General features: G+C 38.9%; 1 protein-coding gene across 1 annotated transcript in view; it reads left to right on the top strand.

Annotated features, from left to right (window-relative positions):
- The window catches only part of LOC101851798 (potassium channel subfamily T member 2), a gene marked incomplete in the record, with an annotated part of 150,852 nt that extends 133,613 nt beyond the window's left edge, over window positions 1–17,239 (top strand). The window contains 11 exon segments of the mRNA XM_013081566.2: window positions 2,568–2,724; window positions 3,384–3,489; window positions 5,366–5,538; window positions 7,031–7,102; window positions 7,989–8,120; window positions 10,036–10,147; window positions 11,603–11,707; window positions 12,447–12,530; window positions 14,151–14,285; window positions 15,234–15,480; window positions 15,979–17,239. Of these exon segments, the coding sequence (XP_012937020.1) occupies window positions 2,568–2,724; window positions 3,384–3,489; window positions 5,366–5,538; window positions 7,031–7,102; window positions 7,989–8,120; window positions 10,036–10,147; window positions 11,603–11,707; window positions 12,447–12,530; window positions 14,151–14,285; window positions 15,234–15,480; window positions 15,979–16,463 (1,808 nt within the window).
- Window positions 17,240–17,996: the final 757 nt, after the last annotated feature.

The following is a 17,996-nucleotide window of genomic DNA, read 5'->3' as shown; positions in this document are numbered from 1 at the left end:
AGGCGTCTAGGCGGCCAATGGAAGAAATCTACAAGCTTGCACTGAAATGTGGAGGCAGGGCGGTGTTTAATACTCTAGAGCTCATGGGGAGTGGGGTGGGGGCTCACATTGTTCATATTAATGGGGGAACGCCGGAAATGCTGATGAAGGTAAGAAGGCCCCCATGTCTGACTTATGTGACGTCACTGCTGCGAGCTATAGTAATATATAAATGTGAGGCATCGTGGTGAAACCAGGTGCTTGTCAAAATTATGAAATCAAAGATACAGGCATTTTTCTGCCAGTCTGGCAATTTTTATGGAATTTTTGTTTTTTGGCTCATCACCTTTTATGTCCATATAAAAACACATTTCCATGTAAATTTTACTGAAAAACCTTTATTAGATTAAAGGCACAAATATGTAATTTTTCAGTTTTCAAGGACTCTCAAGATATTGAAGTTACCAAACTTTGGCGGCCATTTTCTCGCTAATTTTTCCTCTGAAACCAGGTGACCCCCCCCCCCATCTTCTTCAAACACCAATATCTCTAATTCTAGGCAAGATAGATGGGTATTTAAAAAAAAAAATAGAAAGCAAGTCCAATGAATAAACTTTCAGATGATACCAATAACTCCACATGCCCAAAAATTGACAAGCGCCTGTTTCAACCACGATGCCTCACATATAACCTCTTTGGTTGTGAGTCATCTCTGAGTTTATCAGAAAAATAGCAAAACTTAATGCATTTTTTAAGCGACTGCTTTAGACTCATTTTGTTTGATTCTCAGTTGTAGTGTGTTAGTAACTGCTGATATGCTTTTGTTTCTACTGCTGTCCTTATATGTATATAATTAATATAATGTTGAGAAAGTTCTTCTTTATGCGGTTGAATTGGTTTTCTTGTAACTGAAATGTTTCATCTAGTGTGAATTAAGTATTACCGCTCAGTGATCATGTGATCGGTGTAAGTGCTCAGAGCTTTTGTACTCATGTGGGATAGAGTGCTATATAAATGCAAACTATTATTTTTATCATTTTTATTTATTTATTTATCAGTTCTTCCATCCATCTGTACCTCCTTTCATCCATCCAACGGTTTTTATCCACCCGTCATCCATCAATTTTGAAAAAACTTATTAAGTGATTTGTGCAACTATTCAGTAATATTGTGAGTTGTTATCAAGTTATTCACTCATCTACTTACCATTTATTTTTCAATAATTGTTGCATTTACTTTTATAAAACTCTTTAACACATAATAATATTGTATTTTTCCTTAGTAGCGTGCTTTTTTTACCTTTCTATATCCCTCTATACTTCTAAGTATATTTTTAGCGGGGAGAATTACACTGTGAGTTGTGATTTCTAGACTTCAACCTTGTCTTTTTTCTGTACATAATGCATTTTAAAAATTTAACCTCCGTTTCAGTGTGATAAGTTATTTTTAAAGCCGGATCTCTGAGTTGATGTTGATGGTAGACAGGACTGAGGCAAAAGGTGTTTGGTTCGTTTTCAGCAGAGTTCTATCAGGCTTTTTTCTAGCTCTAAATGATCATTTTTGTATGCGTGAGCTTCTCTGTACTCAAACAAACTAGTTATAAATAGACAGCCAAACGTGTCACAACATGGTGGAATCAGGCGCTCGTCAATTTTTGGGTGTGGAGTTATTGGTTCATCTTAAAGCTTGATCATCTTTCTTTCTTTCAGTGAAAAAAAACCCATCTGTCTTGAACAGAAATTCAGAAATTTGCAGTTGAAGGAGGTGGTGGTTGCCTGGTTTCAGAAATAAAATTATCGAGAAAATGACTGCCAACACTTGGTGACTTTCAAAGTTTTCGAGTTCTTGGAAACTAGGAATTTGCTTTTTTTTTGTGCCTTAAATTAACGCTTCTAAGTCTGATCCAGACAGAAATGTGATTTCCACTCGACCTAATAGATGTTGTTCCAAAAAAAAAGATTGAATACAAATTACCAAATGGGGGCAAAAATGTTGATTTTTCGATTTCATTATTTGACGAGTGCCTGATTTCGCCGTGGTGCTACATAAATGTTCTAATTACGTTTCAGAAAAATAATTTCAGAAATTGCTAAGTATAAAAATCTCTGTGTTCTGATCCTTCTCCTCATCCCCCAGGGCAGTGCTACGTTGACTGAAGTGTCTTTAGGTCATTTCCAAAGGGGGGACAATAACCATGTTCTTATGCGCAGTAGAATTGTAATTGTAAATCGGCTGATCATCAATGTCATGCTCATAACTGTACCTGAACTGCAGCAGGGAACTCCTGCTTTTTCTTTCCTAATCCTTACTGACATCATTTTCCCTCTTCTTTTTTATGTTTGTCACACTCTTGTGACCCGCTATTTCCGGGGTGCCTTGATAGTCAAAGAAGACTTTGTGCTGTTGAAGCTAGAGAGGTGAGCAGAGTAAGCCTGATTCCATGTAAGGACTTCTCTGTTGACATTCACCCCTTGGCGCTCATATGACCTTTTGCAGTTACAAGCACTGTAAAACCTGTACTTAAGCAAAAAACGATTCTTCCCCTTTTCCACATGGACTGCTTGGTTCTCTGCGATGATGTCACACAGCCCTACCACTACTGGAGAAAGAGAATGCCAGATTTTCCAGCACGGACAGTGGCGGAGGAAACATGAGTGAGCGAGTCGAATCGTTCGACCGTGTTCAAGGTGCCACCAACTATCCCTCGAAAATTGTACAACAAATGATTGATTTCGATCAGGAAAGGTGGGTGTTTTTTTCCCCTCCCTTTGAATATATCACTTTTATTCTTAAAAGGAGAAATAAAGAAAAGCAAAGAAAATTGCTCAAATTCATCTCTCTTTGGTAATTAATTTTGGTTACAATGGCATTTTCAACATTTACATAAAATAAAATGATTCAGAGGTTATATCAGTTTGGTATTGTACAGATTATAACACTGGTACAGACAACAACACAGTAAAGTGCTTTGCACCCATTCTGTAGGTTATCTGAGGAAAATAGAGTAAAACCCTTTTCCAACCCGTTTATCAAACTCACTGCTTTTTTATGACAAGTTTAACACCTTGCAATGCCTTTGTATCTTGACAAATTATCTTAATGCTGTATGCATGATACAGCTTTGCCTGGTTGGTAGACTTAGAGGAACTCGGTTGTCCAAGTACTACTTTTCCTCCCTTCAAATCTTCACTACCTTGATGTATTGCGAAGGAGAGACATGATCAATACGTTTGGAATCATTACCACTTTAATAGTGAAGGTTAATGAGTTCCTAAAACCAAAGGGTTATTAAGAAAACTGCTTTTGTTTTTAAAAAGAATCAACTACATATGTCTCTGAATTTATTTCCCATCCTCTAATTAATGTGTCATTCTAACAATATTTATGTCTTTTGTGTTTAATAGTTTCACCATTGGACCACCACCGAGCACACTCAATCTGGGAACAAGACGCACACTCTGCCACCTACACAAGGACTCACGGTCACTTTGCTGCTTAGAATGGGGCAAGGTAACGTTCGTGGAAAAGACACATTGTTCCCAATTTCCAGATGGGGATTCCGTGTGCAAGTTGTGCACGTTAAAGATCCATTGGTGGTCCAAAATTGATGAAGAGTAGGCTTCGGCCACCACCTGGGCAAAATTCAAAATTTCTTTCCAACTGAAAATGTTTAATGTGTTCCGCTCGTTTATGTGACCTTACGCAGTTGCGAGCGCCATAAACCTTTTCCAGAAAAAAAAAGATGTAAAAACAAAAAAATGCAGCAGAATCTATTCTCTTAGTTGGTTTGAGTGTTCTTCTGCCTCTACTCAAATGAAAAGCTCAGCACTTTTTAGTTAATGTTTGAGTCGTTGCCCTTTCTGTTTTTATAGTGTTTGCTGATGTGAATAAAGAAATTTGTTTATTTTCAGTTGGGTTTTTTTCTGTTAAATTTACAAATATGTTTTTAATACATGCTGATTAATCGTGTGACAATTATTATTTTTCTCATGGAATCCCATCGTTTGTTGTTGTGGGTTTTTTAAAATTACCTTCATTTTTGAGTGTTTAGCCTTTTTCTTTTTTGCTTCCTTGGGAAATAACATGTACCTTTGTTAATTCCTTTTCATTTGATTTAGTTTTTGTCCTGTAAAATTGTACTCCATTGTGTTCCACTCCTTGTCTTTCCATTTCATTCCCTTGCCTTTCATTCCCTTTCATTGCATTCTATTTCATTCCATTCCACTCCTTTTCATAAGTTTATTTTTATTTCATTCCAAACCATTTCATGAATGCCATACCACGTGTCTTTCCGTTCAATTTCTTTCCATTCCATTTCATTTCATTTCATTCCATTCTATACTTTTTCACTTGATTTCATTCCATATCATTTCATACCATGTGTCTCTCTGTTCACCTTCATTCCATTCCTTTCCATTCCTTTCCATTCCACTCCACTCCACTCTTCTCTTTTCCTTTCCCTTCCATTCCAGTCCACTCCACTCCACCCCATTCCATTCCTTTCCACTCCACTCCACTCTATCCCATTCCATTCCATTCCATTCCTTTCTCTTCCTCTCCACTCCACTCTATCCCATTCCATTCCATTCCACTCCACTCCACTCCACTCCGTTCTATCCCATTCCATTCCTCTCCATTCCACTCCACTCCACTCCACTCCATTCTATCCCATTCCATTCCTCTCCATTCCACTCCACTCCACTCCACTCCATTCTATCCCATTCCATTCCTCTCCATTCCACTCCACTCCACTCCGTTCTATCCCATTCCATTCCTTTCCATTTCATTCCTATCCATTCCACTCAACTCCACTCCACTCCACTCTTCTCCACTCCTCTCCATTCTATCCCTTTCCATTCCATTCCTTTCCATTTCATTCCTATCCATTCCACTCAACTCCACTCCACACCACTCTTCTCCACTCCTCTCCATTCTATCCCTTTCCATTCCTTTCCATTTCATTCCTTTCCATTCCACTCAACTCCACTCCACTCCACTCCACTCTTCGCCACTTCACTCCATTCCACTCCATTCTGTCCCATTCCATTCTTTTCCATTCCATTCCACTCCACTCCACTCTTTCCCTTTCCCTTCCATTCCACTCCATTCCACTCCATTCCAATCCACTCCTCTCCACTCTATTCCATTCCAATCCACTCCATTCCATTCCACTCCTTTCCACTTCACTCCACTCCACTTCACTCCACTCCACTCCACTCCACTGCACCTCACTCCACTCCACCCCACTCCACTCCACCCCACCCCACTCCACTCCACTCTATCTCATTCCATTCCACTCCGATCCACTCCACTCCACTCCACTCTATCCCATTCCATTCCACTCCGCTCTATCTCATTCCATTCCATTCCATTCTGCTGTGCTTAGCCGTGCGAGCACTGCCAGTACAAAGTGGCCTCAGACAAACGCTGGGACCACCAGCTGGTCATCCTGTCTGTGCGGCGCTCGTGCCCCGGCCTCTACAACTTCATCATCCCGCTACGGTCCAAGTACCTCAGCCTGCTCTCCCTCAGCCCCATCATCCTCATGTTTCAAGAAGTGTGAGTTACTTCTGGGTTGTTGTCTTTTTGTTTTCCCTTACTTTACACAGTTTTGTGACTTTACGTTTCAAGAACTGTAGTCTGCTTTAATTTTTCCTGCCTGCCTTTTTCTTGTTCGATATTGTTACTTCATGTTTCAGGAAGTGTGAGTTACTTTCTTTTGGTTCTTGTTTTCCTTTACACAGTTTTGTAACTTTACGTTTCAAGAAGCGTAGGCTGCTTAATCCCCCACCACTTTTCTCTTATTTTATTCAGTGTTGTAATTTTATGCTTCAAAAAGTGTGCGTTACTTTTGGTTTTTGTTTTCGTTACTCAGTGTTGTTACTCTTGGTTTAAGAAGTAGAGGTAGCTTGAATCCCCCCCCCTTCACCCATCTTCCTTCCCCATCTCCAGCAACCACCCTTCCCTCTTCCACCTATCCACTCCCCCCCCCCCCACCCTTCCCCCTTTTCATTACATAGTCTTATGACATTATGATTCAAGTGGTTACTTTGTTGCTGGGGTTTATTCTTTGGGTTTATAAAATTATTTTTTTGTTTTGTTGTTGTTATTGTTTTGTTTTGTTTTTTGTTGCATACTCAATGCTGTGACATTAAGATTTTAGGCCTAAAAAGTGTGAATTACTCCCTTTTTTTTTTTACTTTTTGTTTACTCAGCACTGTGTTAGTGTGCCATCCAAGAAATATGGAAAACTTTAGTTAGTTTTATTCCTTTTTATTTACTTAGTATTGAAACATTATTTAAAGGAATTTCATCTCTTTTGACTCACCCTTGAGCTGCTTTGTTAATAATTTTCTGTGTTTCACTATTTTAAGTTTCCTCCTATTTTGTGGCTCAAATGTTCATGTATCATGTGGTCGCTTTTAAGGAGAAGCGAAGCGGGCTAACCCAGATTCTGGGGGTTTCCAGAAATCTTGACCTACACCAAAAGTGGGCATTGCCCTACCTATAGGAGAAGTTTGGTTTCATGGGTGTGTGTGTGTGTGTGTGTGTTGTTGTTTTGTTGGGGTCTTTTTTTGGTGTGTTTTTTTTGGGGGGGGCGGGATGTTATAGAGAAAACTCTCCTTGTCTTTTAAAGAAACTGAACAAAGGACAAGACCTTTAACTTCGCTCTTATCAAAATAGTATTTGGAATAGCTCCCTTGTGCTTAAAAGCAACCATGTGAATGTGAAGTATCATCTTTTTCTGCTTTGTTAAATGGGTCTTGTTTTTCTTACTTTGTTTTTATTATCTGCTGTGCAGGCTCTTTTCCAGTTATTTTATTCTTTCTTAATATTTTAGGTGTCATAATAAGTTTTTCTGTTGTGTTGGGGTTGTTTTTATTTTGGTCTGGTGCACTTCATACCTAAAATGTTGCACATTTTCTCAAGGTGCTGTTGATGAAACGTTCTTTGTTAAAATTTATTTGAACCGGCAAGAGAGAGGTTTGCAGCCTGTTAACAGTTTATGGCTTTCATTCTGATATTGTTCGTTTTGTTTTCACATTCACAGGCCATCAAGATTTTTCCTGGAGACCATTGCCCATTTCCCCTTGGTGTTTTGGATGCAAGGCACTGTGAACAAGTATGAGTTTCTGTTTCTTGGAAGTGGACTGTCAGACACTGCTTTTGGTGTTGTTTTTGTTGTTCACGTTGTTATTATTTTTGTTGTTTTTGTTGTTAACGATGTAACTATTTTTGTTTTTGTTTGTGTTGCTTATGATGTTATTATTTTTGTTGTAGTTGTTTTTGTTGTTCATGTCATTATTATTTTTGTTGCTGGTGTTGTTACCACTCTTATACCCACTTTGTTGATTTCTTCAATGATGAAATTCTCGGTCCCTTGTCACGGGGGCTCTCGTGGCCTAGAGGTTAAGGTGTTCGCCTCTCATTCAAAGGTCCCTGGTTAGAATCTGGGTAGCGACAGAAAATTTTCTTCTCTCAAATTTTCTCCTTTCACATCCTTTCCTGCTCTCTAACATAGTTCTGTTATCTTCATTCTTCTCAACTTTCTGCCCCCTCCCCCTCACCTCCTTTGTCCTCTACTCTGGGCTCCTGGCTCTTTCTGCCGAATTTCTACTGCTTTTTCTTGGCAATTTCTTTTTTGTTCTACATGTGTAAAACCATTCTGGGGTTGAATTATGGGTCATGAATAAATATGGAGGCGTCAACATGTCTTTGAAATAGTGTAAGTTTAGTACATGTACTAGTACTATGGGCTAACTTTGTCTATTCTCTCATCATGTAAATCTGAAAGTTGTTTTTTTATTCAGTCTCTGTCTTTGTCTCTATCTCTCTCACCCTGTCTCTTTCCCACTCTCACCTTCTCACTCTCTCTCCCCCTCTCTCTCTCTCTCTCACTCTCTCTCACTCTCACCCCCTCTCTCACTCTCACCCTCTCTCTCACTCTCTCTCACTCTCACCCTCTCACCGTCTCACTCTCTCTCTCTCTCCTCGCTCGTTTCTGACAGTTTGGATGACCTGCTGACAGCCGGGGTGAACAAAGCCATGCACCTTGTCATCTCCCACATGGAGGCTGGGCCTGGCGGCGAGGAAAACTTGCATGATGCTGCCACCATTGTCACCGTACAGAAAATATCCAGGTGATTAGATCTTTGCGAAACATTCAGATATTTTTAATAGGAAAAATCGCAGGGCAGAAAATATTCAGGTGATTTGATCTTTGCAAAACATGCAGATATTTTAAAAGTGCACAATGCAGCCATTTACTTTTATAATATAAATCGTTGAAAGCTGACTTAGTTTGGGAAAAAATGATGGGGGAGGGGGGGGGAGGTTGTCAAGTTCTGCATTTTTTGTGGTCAAAGTTTTTATGAATATGTATGGCATCATAGTGAAATCAGGCACTTGTCAAAATGTCAAAATAAGAAAATTGGAGAAACAAGGACTCTTTAACTATTGAAGTTACCAACGTTGGCTGCTATTTTCTCGCTATTTTTACCACTGAAATCAAGTGCAATTGCCTCTTTCAGTCACAAATATCTTCACTTCTTCTCAAGATGGATGGGTATTTGTTTTTCATCAAAAGCAAGATAAATAAACAAGCTTTAAGATGATACCAAAAACTCCACAAGCACAAAAATTGACGAGCGCCTTATTCCATCATGTCTTGACACATATATTGAAACTCCTTTCCGAAGTCACCTGAGAGGAGTGCTACGGAAAAAAATACAATTTTGTTCCAGGCTTTCTGTCTTGTTTAGATGTTACAAGCAGTGACTGAGGTTTGATGTAACAGATTAACACTTTTAGTCCTGTGAGTGACTTTTTGTCGTTTAGCCTGTAGCTTGGTGTCATTACCAGAGGGTGACTCTAATGTCCAGCTCAGTTGTACATATTGAACTCTTTCACTACTGGGGGGGGTTTTCCTCACAGGTGACTGGACTGGGCCCTATCTGTGACCTATTTTCTGTTTCTGCCTGTAGTCGGATAAATTAAAGGTTTTTAAAGATCAATTTTCAATATTAACCACTTGTATTATGTATGGAAATAAAGGGGGAATAATGACCTATCTCAACATGTTGCTAAAAATGATCCTTCTTCAGCCTGAGATTTCAGTTTCGATTGTTGCAAAAGTAGGACTGGTTTTGAAGCAGGAAGTGGCGAGCTGTGAAACACAGCTCACAGTAGTGAAAGAGTTAAACAACGAACACTGTGCACTGAAGTAAATACCAACCTAAGGAAGTCACCCTATGTGATAGCTGAATGGTTGATGAAACGCTTGGGGGGGGGGGGGTTGTGTGTTTCTTGGGCTGTGAAGGTTTGAAAAAAAAATTATTTTCTGCCATGGCTTCAGCGTTCTAAACTGGTGCGGTACTTGAGGGTTTTTCACTATATGAACCTTTGGTACTGTAAGTGTTAAAACTTATCCCAGAGGGAAATTTTTCTTGGCTGTACAGAACCCTAAAAACACATGGAGGTATACATAAACATTTTAATTATATAATATTACTCTCAATAAAATTGAATACGAAAAGAGAAGTAAAGCTGAAAAATGTACATATCACATCAGATGCATCTTTCAACCGCAAGCAGGAATTTAATTACAAGACCTTTGGAGTTATATAGATACACATACTTATTCTTACAATAGCTTTATGCTAGATGGTAAAAAACTTCTTTCATATCTTTCTTTCTTTGTTTTTAGAGGTACATATCTGCTGCTGCGTGATCTGATAATTTGCAAGGAAAGGGGGTGTGATGGGTTGTTTATAATGCTGTAAGAGCCTCGTTGCAACTAAGCAGCGCAGGAAAGAGTTAAACAATTGGAGACCAGTTCTTTGTGGTACACACATAGTTGTTCACTCTTTAATTGTTTGCACACATGTGTTTAAGCAGTTTTTTATTCAGAGGTGAATAACTGTCTTGCATGGTACTCACGTGAATGATGCATTCAATGCCTTTATCTGAATGCGCATGATATGACATTGTTGTTACACTGATTTAGTCTAAACTGCTTTTTCTGATCTCACTCATCTTTTGGGTTTTTTTTGGCAGGTTATTCCCACATGTAAACATCATCACTGAGGTGAATGAAGCATCCAACATGAGGTTCATGCACTTCAAGGCCAAGGACTCTTACATGTTGAAGATCCGAAAATTGGAGAAGGTAGGGGCGAGTTTGTGTAAAGAGAAGGTAGGGTAAGAAATGCTTATTGAAGATGGTCAAGAATTGCTTTTTACAAGTTTAGAAATTATTATTGAAGATGGTAAGTTAAGAAAAGAAACGTGTTTGGAGAAGATAGATCAAGAATATATATAATGAAGAAGGAAACTTTTTTAAATGCTTATAGGAGAAGGCAAATTAAGAAATGCTCTGGGGAAATTGGAGGTTAACATAATAATAATTGCATCTATATAGCGCATGTCCATGAACAAGAGCATGCTCTATGCGCTTTACAACTATTATTACCCCAGCAGACCATCTGAGAACACTCAGAAACATTCTCGGCTTCCACGGAAGCATACAGTGCAAGCTGCGGATTTCATGAGCTCAAACACAATCAAACTGACAAGATTGTTCACTGTCTATAGCCAGGTACCCATTCCACCAGGGTGAAGTGAGGAAAATTTGTGCAAAGTGCCTTTCCCAAGGACACAATGTCGGGCACCTGACAGGATTCGAACCTACGACCTTTCGGTTGCAAGTCCGAGAGCCTAACCACTAGGCCACCGACGCCCTATGTGTATGTCGGGTTTTACTATCATATCCATACGATATGAGAAACTCTGTGCCTCCACTTTCCTAAGAGGAAATTTACTCGTTAATCCGATCCGTACGCTATGCATAGCAGTCTGTCCAAATAATATTTTGAGAAATACTGAAAGTTTCAAAGAGATCTTCGCACTAGAAGTATTCCAAAAAAATGTGAAGAATACAAACCCGGGGGTACAAAATGACCTCAAGGCGTACGGAAAAGGTTAAGAAATGCTCATTGGAGAAGGTGTGAATAGAGAAGAGCACATAAATGAAGTAATGGCTATTTGGTTCTCGGACAAATAGGATAGGTAGGCATATCAAAGAGCGAAAGAATGGAAGTAGGACTGCTAGGTGCACCCTCCATTCACCAGCAAGGTAGGAGGGAGAGAGTACATTGACACAATAGCTTTCTAGTGCAGAGCAAAACGAGGTAAACTGAAAAGCAACAAACAGAAAGAAAAGAAATGTGTGAGGCAGCGTAGAGAAATCAGGCACTCATCAAAATTATGAAATTGAAGAAACTAGCATTTTTCTATCTATTTGGCAATTCTTATCAAATATTTAATTTTGGCTCAACACCTGTATGTCCATTTAAGAATGCATAACTGTAAGGATTTTATAGAAAAAAAATATGCCCAGACCTTTTTTTATTGATGGGTAGGGTGAGGGGGGGGAGGGGGTAAACCCACTTTACCTAGGCCCTTTTTTGGTACCAAATCTAAAATTGACATGATATACGTCACTAAACTTGTCATTAAATCCTAACAAGTGAACTTATTTTGATAGTTCTTCATCTAATGAATGAACTCCCAGTAAAAGAGACCTGTACTAACTATCACTTGACAAATTATTTTCTTTGTGCAGAGACTGAAGGAGAGAGCAGTGACCAACCTGCCCTACATGTTCCGGCTGCCGTTTGCTGCTGGCCAGGTGTTTAGTTCTGGCATGCTGGACAGGTTGTTGTACCAGGTGAGCCATGGTGTTTAGTCAGTAATAATAATAATAATAATAATAATAATAATAATAATATAATTAATAAACGGCATTTGTATAGCTCATTTCCCTGCTTGAAAGAAAGATCTATGCACCTTATGTTATAATACAATATTATTATAGCATTTGTATAGCGTTTATCCCCGCTCAACAGCAGGCTCTATGCGCTTTACACTATATTATTACCCCAGCAGACCATAGAACACTCCGAAACATTCTCAGCTTCCCGGGAAGCATACATGATATATCCCAGCAGACCGTAGAACACTCAGAAACATTCTCAGCTTCTCGGGAAGCATAGAGTGCAAGCAGCTGATTAAGCACTCAGACTCTAACAAACTGATGAGATCTTTCACTGTCTATAGCCGAGTACTCATTCCCACCTGGGTGACGTGAGGAAAATTTGTGTAAATTTTCTTTCCCAAGAACGCAATGTCGGGCCCCTGAAAAGATTCGAACCCACGACCATACGGTTGCGAGTCTGTGAGCCTAACCACTAGGCCACCGACACCACTCTTCATGCTTTATTACAACAGTATGGTTCACTCCTCTATTAGAAATACTAAAAAGATTTCTTCAAAAGTGTTGGTGGAGATGTTCTGCAGTATTATGTGTTTGAGACTATTCTTAGTGAGTGATGTGTCTTGTATTCAAAAAGTAGCACCAAGGTCTTCACAGGTGCTTCAATTTTGTGTGTTTTCTCATTTTTTCCCAGACGTTTGTGAAAGGCTACCTCATTAGCTTTGTCCGGCTTTTGCTTGGGATCGATGCTGAGAAGAATTCGGGACATTTGTCAAGTGTGAGTTATTTATCTCTCTCCCGTTGAATATTGTGTGTTCTACTTTCTTTTTAAGGTGGTATGGTATAGATAGAAATGAAGGTGCCAGCAGCTATGGTGTAATGTGTACAAGGCTCTTTACAGGTATATGCACTAGAAATTATGTAAATACAATTTATTTATGTTTGTAAGCGTGTATGCTGTTAGGTTCAACATGTACACAAAGAAGAACAGACTCGACTTCCACGTTTGCCGGCTGAGTAGGGAAATTGCTCACTGGCTCACCAGTCCTTTAATCTTGTGCTGAACTCACTGGTTACAAAAACATTCATCGGAAATGGTACGAAACACGAACAATGTGCACATATCAACTATTTGTTTGACTGTTTTATTGCTTATCCCAGTTTTACCAACATGTGGTGTAATGGTAGCTTCTTCACAATTCCTCTTAAGTCTTCAAACGTTGCAACTAGAGTCTAGATAGACTAACAGCTAACTTGAACTTCAATCGAAAACTTACAGGAGTCTCGTATTGGGTCAAACATAACAAAGCTATATATTTTTGGTAAATATGTAATTTAAGGACCAATATCTACACAACTGGTTAGGGTATTTACATGTCACAGATTACATGCCTTCACAATAATTGACACTCACACGTCTCAGTCATTCTCTCTTAGAACATTACAACACCAGTCTAATGGTACACGTTGGCAAAGATATAAAATTCAAACATGACATATTATGATGATGAAAATGACATAAACCAAATGGAAATGTTTCTACAAAAGGGAAAAACTTAATAACCAAGGTCGCGCTAAGCAAATGAAGCATGAGCAGGTCTAATTATTTCCCTTACATAACAAAATCTCCATATATGGGAAAACTATTTCATTGAGTGTCTCTTTCTATCTTCTGGGATACTTTGCCCCATTCAACAACTCGTGTTGGTCCTGACAGACGGAGCTGAAGCACTGCTCCTGCTTGCTGTTGTAAGTTTGTCAGATGGGATGTAAAATTTTTACAATCATTATCCCCTTTCACTTTTTGACAAAATGTGTATGTGCTATATGTGAGGCATCGTGGTGAAATGAGGTGCTTGTCAAAATAATAAAAGCAAAGAAACAGGCATGTTTCCGCCAGTTTGACAATTTTTATTGAATTTTCATTTTTTGGCTCAACATCTGTTGCGTCCATATAAAAACACATTTCCATGAGAATTATACTGAAAAAGCTTGGTTAAAGGCACAAAATATGTAATTGCATCATTGTCAAGAACTCTCAAGCTATTGAAATTATCCAATTTCTGTGGCCATTTTCTCGCTAATTTTACCACTGAAACCAGGCGACCCCATCTCCTTCAATCGCAAATATCTCGACTTCTATTCAAGATAGATGGGTATTTTTTTTAGTGAAAGCAAAGCAAATGAATAAGCTTTCAGATAATACCAATACCTCCACATGCCCAAAAATTGACAAGCGGCCAAGTGCACCTAAGCATCGTAAATGACCAAGACAAATTTCTCTCCTCGAGATGAATAAAGATTGTCATCGTCATTGTCATTGTCATAGTCCTTCCTCCGTGTCACGACACATAGTCCACATCCCTCTGTAGCAGTCACCTTTGTGATTTCTCGACAGGTTCGGATCCGTCGTGCCACTCTGTCCCAGTTCCCAACATACGGTGATCTGTACCAAGGCCTGTGCTCCACCACAGGGGAGATCCCCATCGCCATCTTCCGGACGGACAAACAGTCGTCTTCCAGTGAGGGAGAGGTAAACAGGAAAATGGTCACTTTTAAGCACAATGGGGCTATCCCGAAAAATGCTGTTTTGAGAAAATCGAAGGAAAATTTTTTACCCCATATTCGGTTTCGTTAAAAGACAAGGAGAGTTTTCTCTATAACCAAACAAATATACACACCGATGAAACCAAACTTCTCCTAAAGGTAGGGCAATGCACACTTATGGTGTAGGTCAAGATTTCTAGAAACCCTCGAAATCTGGGTAAGCTCGCTTGTCCTTAAAAGCTACCAAATAATATAGAAAAAATTTTCTCCTCTTTCTTGTTCATCTTTAAATGGACATCCCAGTTTCTAGTGCAAAGGCTGCTGTTTACCACAGGTCCTTCAGGCTCCCCCTAAAGTTTTGGGTCTCTCTGTCTAGGGTTGGGACAATATTTCTTTTTAACTGAATTTCTGATCTTCTGATCTTGAGAGTTAGCAAAACAGTCTGATTTTCAACTCGCCAATAAAAAAATGATTTATTCTTTTTCAATGCACCAATTGAGAAAGTGATTTGATTCTCTTTTAACCAATTAGGAAAGTGATTTTTTTCTCCTCTATCGGATTTAGAAAGTGATTTGTTTTTCCTTTATCGGATTAAGAAAGTGATTTGTTTTTCCTCTATCGGATTTAGAAAGTGATTTGTTTTTTTCCTCTATCGGACTAAGAGAGTGATTTGTTTCTCATCTATCGGGTTTAGAAAGTGATTTGTTTTTCCTCTATCGGATTAAGAAGGTGATTTGTTTTTCCTCTATCAGATTAAGAAAGTGATTTGTTTTTCCTCTATCGGATTAAGAAAGTGATTTGCTTTTCCTCTATCGGATTAAGAAATTGATTTGTTTCTCCTCTGTCAGATTAAGAAATTGATTTGATTCACCTCTAACCAATTAAGAAAGTGTTTTGTTTTTCCACTAATTTTTTTTTTTAACGGTCTATCCAGCTCCCGACAGAAAGTAACGGAAACAACAACATCAAGCCAGAGAAACTGAGCGGTTTGCGCGACAGTTTGCGACACGGCTTTCACTTACCCCACAGTCACCTACACAGTCAGCGTCAGGGTTTGCGCAGCTCAAGAATGTCTGTTGGTGCTGGGTTCTTCGAGCGAGACAAACACAGCAACCAACACCTGGAAGAGATGGTCCAAGCCAGGATGGAGAGCCTGCAGCTTGCGGATGACGATGAGCCTTGTGAGTAGCGAGAAAACCAAATGTTTCACAACATAATGGAATCAGGCGCTCATCAATTTTTGGGCTTACAGAATTATTAATATCACCTTAAAGCTTTTTCATTTGTCTTGCTTTTGATGAAAAAATTATCCATCTATCCTTAACAGAAGTCGAGATATTTGCAATTGAAGGTGGTGGGGTTTGACTGGTATGAGAGATAAAATTAGCAAAAGAATGGCTGCAATAGCTTGAGTGTTCTCGAAAATTGGAAATTTACATTTTTTGTGAATGTTTTTCAGTAACATCTACACAGAAATGCATTTTTATTTTAAAAGGACTTGAAAGATGTTGAGCTGAGAAAAAAAGGAAATTTGAAAGAATGAATTTTCGAATATGGGAAAGAGAAATAAATAAGGCAGTGTGAGAAGTATCCATATAATTAAAATAGTCAATTTTTCATAAAATGTCAATATCAACTCCTAACCGTTGACTTTTTATTTTCCATCTCTTCTGGACCAGATGTTATCTCAAAACCCCCCAAAGCTCTATCGTACGTGATCGTGAACCCAACTCCTAAGAGGAAACTCCGAAATGGAGACATGGTGTACGTCATCCAGCCCAGTTCCATGCAAGCTGTACCCAACAAACTGAACCGCAGTGGTCGCAGCCCGGCCAAAAGTTTCCGCAGTCGGCATATCAGCGTCAACGTAAGCGGTGTTGGGACGAGCAAGTCTTCCTCAACGCCTACGTCAACTCCGTCTCCTAGAGACAATCCGGCACCAAAGAGCTACGACGAGAAAAGCCAACAACCCTCCCCCGTGGAGCTGCATGGAAGTTTGGCTGGTTTCCGAGAAGGATCACCTGCTGCGCCGAATGGAACGACAGTTGTTGACTTTGAGAAGGAAGACAGTGTGGTAGAGATGAGGCCTCGCTGTAAATCAGAGTCCAGTGCAAAGCAAGCCAATAGTTCCGACTCGAATGGAGGAAAACCTGTGTTCACATAACTCTGATGCATTTTCACATTATAACTCTGATGCATTTTCACATTATAACTCTGATGCATTTTTTAAAAAACAATTTGTGGAAGGATTCGATCTAAACATAAACTACAAATTTACCCGATTCAAGTGGAGGAAAATTTGTGCTTATGTGTTACTGAAGCATTTTAAAGAAAGTATAATTCATGGAAGGATGAGATCTAGGAAAAAACTAATTTGTATCAGTAATAGCTTCCAAATCATGCTCATTTGTATGCTCTGTTTTGAGTGTTACTCATAGAAAAAATTGGTAATGTGTTCATTTGACATTGAGTATTATGTTGGATTCCAGGAGGATTCAGTCTAAACCAATAGAAAACACTCATTTTAATACTTTGTGACATATGAAAAGAAGACTCGATGTTGTGTTCGTATGGTATTATAATTGAATATGCTTTGGAGACAGGATCTGAGACAAGCATTGTGTGTGGGTGGTTGGCGGGTGCTCTGGTGGGATTTGCTTCTTCTTTCCTATCAAACATCTATCGTCTTTATCTCCCCTCCTTCTTTTTCGTATTTGTTACTATCTTGTAACACCTCTAATCTTCGGCACTTATTTGACCTAATTGTGTTGCAAGTGCCGTAAAACACTTACTTAAGCACCAAAAAAAAATAGGCGTTGTGTTTCCTGATTCCATCGCTCATTTGAATGTTGTATGATAAGATTCCACCTGAAGATAAAAATGTGTTCAAATGATTTTTGTATGTCCTTTCATTTGTGGTCCTTGAAAGATCCGGTCTAAGAAAAGAAAAGTATTTGAACTGTATTGTTTGTTTCTGTTTTGTATGAAATGCTCATTGTCAGTAAGGAATGCTCACTTTCAGTATGAAATGCTCATTTTCAGTAAGGAATTCTCACTTTCAGTGTGAACTGCTCATTTTCCTGACCCCAAGCTCGTTTTACAGTGTGAAATGCTCATTTTCAGTAAGGAATGCTCATTTTACTGTGTGAAATGCTCATTTTCAGTAAGGAATGCTCATTTTACTGTGTGAAATGCTCATTTTCATGATGGCATGTTCTTTTTAGTGAAATGCACATTTTCAGTAAGGTATGCTCGTTTTACAGTACGAAATGCTCATTTTTAGTATGAAATGTCAAGATGTTCACAATGGAGTGCTAATTTTTTTCTTTGAACTTTGAAGTGCCCTTTTAAAAAATATAAAATGCGTGTGTAAGGGCCAGATATTTTGTTGCCTGGTTGATGTTGAAACTTGTGCTGTGTTAAGCCTTGGAATCCTTTCCTATTTTACAAAAGGTACCATACGAGGCTATCATTCCTATCATTATTTGGGCTCCTGTTTGCTTCGTGGTTATTTCAGGGTTCCTGCGGCCTCCTTGAATTCAAAAAGTCCTTGAAAATCCTTGTATTTGCATTCAAGGAGAATTCTCTTTGAAAACTCCTTGAAATTGAGGAACCTCCTTGAAAACTCCTTGAATTTTGCCGGATCGGACATGAACAAATTTTTTGTTGGACAATAGAAAGTACAATTTCTTTTGGA

Source organism: Aplysia californica, unplaced genomic scaffold (genome assembly GCF_000002075.1).
Source record: "Aplysia californica isolate F4 #8 unplaced genomic scaffold, AplCal3.0 scaffold00137, whole genome shotgun sequence".
Classification (NCBI taxonomy): domain Eukaryota; kingdom Metazoa; phylum Mollusca; class Gastropoda; order Aplysiida; family Aplysiidae; genus Aplysia; species Aplysia californica.
Note: the sequence above shows the minus strand (reverse complement) of the source record. Positions and strands in the feature narration are given on the sequence as shown.